Source organism: Myotis davidii, unplaced genomic scaffold (genome assembly GCF_000327345.1).
Source record: "Myotis davidii unplaced genomic scaffold, ASM32734v1 scaffold1290, whole genome shotgun sequence".
NCBI classification, from domain to species: domain Eukaryota; kingdom Metazoa; phylum Chordata; class Mammalia; order Chiroptera; family Vespertilionidae; genus Myotis; species Myotis davidii.
In genome coordinates this window covers 882,394-889,349 of record NW_006282186.1, presented here as the reverse complement: position 1 = coordinate 889,349, position 6,956 = coordinate 882,394, and the positions used below count along the sequence as shown (strand labels likewise).

At 41.0% G+C, this 6,956-nt stretch overlaps 1 protein-coding gene across 1 annotated transcript in view; it reads right to left on the bottom strand.

The window, feature by feature from the left end:
• Positions 1-5,670, bottom strand: part of TSGA13 (testis specific 13) — a 16,808-nt gene extending 11,138 nt beyond the window's left edge. Inside the window, exons 1-2 of the mRNA XM_006752704.1 lie at positions 5,564-5,670; positions 629-704 (exon numbers count right to left, since the gene is read on the bottom strand). Coding sequence (XP_006752767.1) covers positions 629-704; positions 5,564-5,670 — 183 coding nt within the window. The remainder of the gene's footprint in view (positions 1-628; positions 705-5,563) is intronic.
• Positions 5,671-6,956: the final 1,286 nt, after the last annotated feature.

The following is a 6,956-nucleotide window of genomic DNA, read 5'->3' as shown; positions in this document are numbered from 1 at the left end:
GACAGCAAAGGTGTTCGAATAGGCCTTCGGCTTCCATATCCCATATGATGCAGCTAATTTGCCTACAAAGGTCAGGTGATCATAATAATCTGGCCACTGTGTGTGTGTGTGTGTGTGTGTATCTCCCCCCCGACACACACAAAGTTCAAAGGCTGTTAAATCGTGTTGTTTACCCATATCTTCAGGAAAAAAAAATCACTTCTACTGTCGTGGTAAACAACCTGCTTCCCTATTGATAATGGGCTGACCCTCTGGCAACTTCAATGTGAAATTATAGCTAATTTGCCTACAAATGTCAGGTGGTCATAATAATCGGGCCACTCAGTGTATATATTTTAAAAAAAGGAAGTGGCCATGAATTCTATGTAAATCGGGGTTTAACACTCACGCCCTAAGATCCCTGGTTTTGCACCCTGATTTATTGCTGTTGTGTCCTATCTCTTCTCTTTTCTATGTCTCTGTTTACCTTGCATAAAATTGGATCAATTAACCTTGCTATATGACTCTTGACCCCCCCGCCTTTTTTTTTTGCTTTTCCGCAGGACATTTGTAAGACACAGCTTATAAAATATTCTAAGCTACTCCAAAGAAAGATTACAAATGAACATTTGCAAATTCTCATCCTTACCTCATCACCATCCGCATTTCCTTTCTCAGGTTTAACTGCATTAGTTCCTGGAGCCTTTGATTTTTCATATGAGGAGCTGAAAAGAGGCAGAACATCCAGTTGCTCAGAGGCCTGGTCTCTGCATGTTTTCAATCTCCTTAACAAAGTTGGGAGCCTGACTTAGAAGAGCCCAATTTAGGTGATCACTAACTGAAAAAACTATGGATAGTAAAGAATAGGATTCGTGATCCAGCCTGTGTCCCAGAGGGAGGTGGGGGTGGGGTGGAGGGGTTGGGGGAGAAGAAACAGAATCTCAGATTGAAGAGTTAAGCAGGTGGGACCTCTTGGAGACATCTGATGAGTTAATTTCTTCTAAAATAGGAGTTTTAGATCACTAAAGGAAGTGCTCTAGTAGACTGGTTAAGGAACTTCTTTTAGGTGGCTGGACCCTCAGCATATCCTTGAAGATGACCTATTTCAATTTTGAAGGCCTACTTGCCTCTCCCCATGGAAATGGTTCTGCCTGCACCAATGATTAGCCAATGATTTCATAAGAAGGAATCTAGTTAGTGGAACTTCACAAATAAATTTCCAATTTTTAATGCTCAAGCTTGGATTATGGGCTCCCTTATGTTCCTAACCATATCTAAGTTTCTCGTCCTAGAAGTGGGGTAGTAAAAATAATAATCAATAGTAAACATTGTCATACTCTGCTCTTTCATGTACACAGATACCACCCGCCTTTGTGGGAAAGAGGGCAAGGGACAGAAGTTGCAATCTTTGTATTTTTTGTTTGTTTGTTTTTTTCTTTTTTTCTTAGTAGTTGCAATCTTTAGTAATAAAGTATTTTTTATTCCTTGACTGATTCCTATTAAACCCATACTTCCTGAACATAGTAAAAGATGCTCAGCAGTAAGATTGGGTTAATAACCAAAATAGGTAGATGGTTCCCTTCTTGGAGACAGTTCCATTTGGGGGGTTATCTAGTTCAAATTAAGTAGGATCCTACAACTACTTCAACTAGACCTCTCTCCTTTAAAAATGAGGGTAGTAGAATAAGGGCCAAAATAAGAAAAGTAGAAATAGTCAAGCTATGTTGTTGGTGGGTCAACTGACTACAGCATGGTACAAATAAACCCAAATCCAGGAGCAATCCCAGTCAGGATGGCTTGCTTCCACCTCAGGCCAATGTGGCTCACTAGCTGAGCCTGATCCATGAACTAGGAAGTCATGGTCTGATTCCAGATCAGGCCACATACCTGGGTTTCAGGCTGGATCCCCAGCGTGTGGTTTGCAGGAAGCTGCCAAATGATGATTCTTTCTTATTGATGCTTCTCTCTTTCTCTCTCCTTTTCTCTTCTTCTCTGAAATCAAGAAAAATACATATATTTTTAAAAAATAGACTTAAGGAGAGCAGATGATGCATTGTGGTCAGACCAAAATACATTCATCCCCACTTAACATCTTAAAGTTTGTGCCCTTTTGATGTGTCCTATTTCCTTAAGTTACCTAATAATATGTTACAATTTTTATTGTACCACTTTAAAAATAAATCTTTGGTACCTAAAAGGTAGCACTGGATTCCAGATACTTTTCTTCAAGGACAATTTAAGGCATAGAGCTGTGTGAAAAATGCTTCCTCGGCCCAGCCGTGTCTGTCTGGGACAGCCTGGTGCCTTTCTTTTGGCAAAGCTACTCCAGTTGCTGCATGAAACCCAGACCAAGATCTGGTTTTCTATCTGAGGACAGTCAATTGAAGCATTTTTAATGAAGGTTTACTGTGTGGCTAGAACTGTTCGAAGTGCTATCAGCTACAAAAGAAGTTCCTATAAGATGGTGTTTATAACTTAGTTGGGCAAACAAGACTACATACTTGGTAAGTCTTCTTCGGTCCATTGCTGTTCACTGCGAAATGGGCCAACCCAAAGTAATTAATCACCCAGACGCCAAACTCAGTGCCTCTGAATGGTCCACGTTCTGTAGGGGTTCAATTCAACACAAACACTGTTTCCTTAGCACACACTGTGTGCCAGCCCCATTCTTGATCCTGTATGGGAAACAAGAGAAGACTGATAGGAGGAGGAAGTGATGGTTAAATCTGAAACAGGAATGGAAAATCTCTTGGGGCTTCAACTTCCTCAGCTATAAAAGTGGAGAGAGTTAACCAAAGGCAGTCAAGGTGACATTCCAATTCTATGATGTTGGTGAGATTTATCTACATAAAGATCTGAAATAAAATTAATTCATGTGTCAGTAATGGGGGAGAGTTGGAGGAGCAGACATTCCCTTTCAATACAGCCATGTTTGTCCAGGGAGTTGCCACATTTTGATAATTACAAATGGAAGAAAAGAGTAGAGGATTTAGAACCCACCATTTAGAGAAAAGAGAGGGTGCCTAGGGCAAAGATGTTTCTGAAAGGATATGGAGATGGAGCTGGGCCTTGCAGGATGGTTTGTGAAGGAGCCTAACTGGGAAATTACTTGTTTTTCTTGTTTTAGGTAGGACGGGATCAAATTTGGGGGCCTTGACAATTAAGTAGAACTATCAACTGAAGCTCCTAGAAAGTCTATGGGTTCAGAGGAAAGATCTATGTTAGTGTTGATAGTGTCAAAGGTGATTATCTGGGGTTATAGCTAGTTTGATCATCTAGACAGAAACCCTAAAAATGATTGTCTAAAGTTTATGACTAGACTGAGCTAAACTGTGAAACTTCGAGGGAAATAGGCTAATGAGCTTTTCACCCTTTACTCACATTTAGTCTTTCCAGTTCCTGTTTACATTAAGATGAAAATAAATAGGAGCCATCAAATTGGAGGGCACAAATCTTATGCTGCTTGTCTGCAACTCAGGGTATGAAAAAAATCACAGAAACTATGTCAAAAATAAGAATGGAAAGATGTGGTGTACAATACCTCAAATGACACCAGGAAATCTTACTCCAGGGAGGAGGGGGAAAAGCCTTGATATGGAAACTTTCTATTTTGAAAATATCTGAATTATTTTATTATTTTCTTCTTGAGTCTGGAGGAGACACTGGGGATTGTGATGAACAGGCAATCTAGAATGCTGAGGTGTTCTATGCTGGGATCAGAAGATGGAAAGCACAAAGACAAACAGAATCTGCTCCAAATTTTTCCCCCTAACCTCTGACTTTCACACACACACACACACACACACACACACACACACACTGACCTTTTCATCATATCTTCTTTTTTTAATCCTCACCTGTGGATATATTTTTCCCATTGATTTCTAGAGAGTGGAAGGGAAGGAGGGGAGTGGAGAGAGAGAGAGAGAGCGAGAGAGAGAGGAAGAGAGACATCATTGTAAGAGAGACACATCAATTGGTTGCCTCCCCCATCTCTCCAGCCCTTTGGGTAACCTGCAACTGAGGTACATGCCCTTGACTGGGAATCGAACCTCAACCCTTCAGCCCCACCCCGATGCTCTAAGCATTCCTCAACTGGCCAGGGCTCTTTTCACCATACCTTAATCAACCTCTACCTTGGACAATGTTTTCACCCTGTTCCTTAAACACAGTGAGCCTTTTTCTCTTCCTCCCCATACTTAAAACACTCTCCCACCCTCTTCAAAGAATTTGAATTTTCTTTCTTTCTTTATGTTACTACTCAGGTTTTTCCTCTTTAAAGAAGACTTTCCAGATCAATTAAATACAAAATTCTAGCTTACAGTCATTTTTGTGTGTGTGTGTGCATGAAATGATACAGTATCTTGTAGTTCTACCTATACTTTTCTTATGTATAGGTATTGTTTACCTCCTAGGAGTAAGCTCCTTAAAAGTAGAAATGTATATATATATATATATATATATTTGTGTACTAGGCATTCAAAAACCAGTATTTGCTTATTTCAATATATTGAACTGAACATTTATGATGCTTTAAAGTCCACCCTAGCTAATAGAAACCAAACATAAATTGGATATAGTCACTGACCTCCAAGATCTCACAGTTTAGCCAGGAAGAGGGACAAGGAAAGAGTATAATGGAACAGATTGCAATGCCTATCCTATATAATAAAGAATGAATATTCTAATTAGACCAAACAGCAGAATGACCACCCAGATGACCATCTGGGTGACCTTCCGGATGAAGCCAGGCCTGTGAGGGCCAGCCACGGCTGTGAGGGGCTGCGAGGGCCAGCTGAGGCAGCTGGGGCTGCGAGGGTGAGCCCCTTGCACGAATTTCATGCATCAGGCCTCTAGTGTTAGAGATAAATTCAGGATGCTATCAGAGCACAGAGGAAGAGCACTTAGCCCAGATGAGAAGAGACTAGAAGAGATTTGGAACTAATGCCTAAACTGAGCCTTGAAAGATGTGTGTGAGTTAACCAGGTAAAGAGAAGAGAAAGTGGGTATTTAAGAAAGAGGGAGCAAAAACACGAGACTAGAATAAAGCATGATTTTTTAGGGGAATTGCAAATAACTGCAATATGCTTGGAACATAAGATTTAACAGAACGGTAGCAAGAGATGAGGCTGGAGAGATAGCTAGGGCTCAAATCTAAGAGTGAAATCCCTGATAGAAGCTTATAAGTTATTCTATGAGGAATGAAAAGCTATCAAGGAATTTTAACTAAGGAGATACAGTGAATACTAAATATTTTAGAAATATATAGATTGGGAGGATGCAAGAAGTATAGATTGGAAAAGTACAGAGGCCTTTGAGAAGGCTATGGCAGAACTGAGAAAGGATGGAGAAACTATAAGGACCTCCAATGCTTATAAACTTATGCCACTCATTCCTGTCATCTAGTCCTGGATGGCTTATTCAAAGATGCTCAACCAAATTCTCTCTACTAAGAATTTGGAAGTTTGACAAAGACACACAGAGATGAAAGACCTTGTAGCCAAGTTACCACATGTAGTATCTCAGGCATAAAGACTGAGCTCAACCCACTGAGGTCCCCAGAGTTACCCCAGATCTCATCTACCCTGAAGCATGGTCATTCAGTTTTCCTTTCAATTCTGTGAGCTTTCCCAATACCCGTTCAAATAAATCCACCTCCATTTTTTCCGCTTTAAATTCGTCCGAGTTCATTTCTATTGTTTGCAACAACAAAAAAATCTTAAACTGATCTAGGCTCCAACGCAAGGTGTTGGCAGTAAAGAGAGGTTTAAAAAGGGATATTTGAAAGTTGTCATAATGAATAAGACTTGGTAATCAATTAGATCCATGGACGAATGATTATAACCACTTTTTTAAAAGTTTGGTAACCTGAGAGAATGGAGGTGCAATTTACCAAATGAGAGAATAAAGGAGATGGACCAAGTTTGGGGGATAAAAGATGATTTTTGTTTTGGTTGTTTGAGTATGAGGTGTAGATGGGGACACTGTCTAGTAAATGGTTTAATATATCCTCAAGAGAGAGGTTTGGGATAGAATTATGTATTGGAAGTCTGCCTCAGGAATATATGCTAGTTGAAGCCATTGGTGTAGATGAGATCAAGCAGGAGAAAGAGTGAGCTGGACATTGGCCAAGGCATAGCACAGGTCCCCAGAGGCTGCAGACGCCAAAGGAAGAGCATTGTGAGTGGATGGTATGAAGAACACTGGAAAGGAGTGGCCAGAGGATAGAGGAGAACCAGGAGAAAGCAGCCACAGAAATCACAGGACAGTAGCATGGAAAAGCGGGGGGAGCCTCTACCTTAAAGCATCTAAACTGCAACTTTTGAAAGCATAGAAAACGATTTTTATAAACTCACACAAGTTACCAACGCTTCTTAAACAATCCAGTGCAACCAACTCTAAGGCAAATGCACCTAGAATGAAAAAACCAACTCGGCTTAAGTTCATGGCAGAGCCAGGATTTGCCTGAACATAGACCATCTGGTAAGGCAACATGAATGCATCACTCACTCACTGTCTTCATTTTTGACGTGGAGGTGGCGGGTGGACGCTACATCAGCCAAAACTAGATTGATCATCACTTTCTACTCCCTTTTGGATTCTGGTCTACGATAGGACTTATGAATGGTTTTCCCTCATCCCTTCACTTCCACAACTTTCCATGTCCAGATGGAGACCTTATACCCCAGGTAACAGCTGGGTGGGAAGGATGCGGTGCTAGTGGTGGCACAGTGCATTCTGGGAAATGCGACCTTAGAAGCAAGAGCAGTAAGTGAGGGCACAAAGCAGGAAGAACTCAGTGTGGAGTCACTTTCTCCCTTTATCGCTGACTTTGGAAGTAGAAACTTCTGTATGAAATAGAAACTTCTGCCCTATTGGCAGCATTGGTGCGCTCCCTTCTTTCCTTCTGCAATGAAAAAGTGGTGGCATGGAGTGCTGGGCAAGGCACCTTATCCCATTTGGACTCTTCCTTTCTC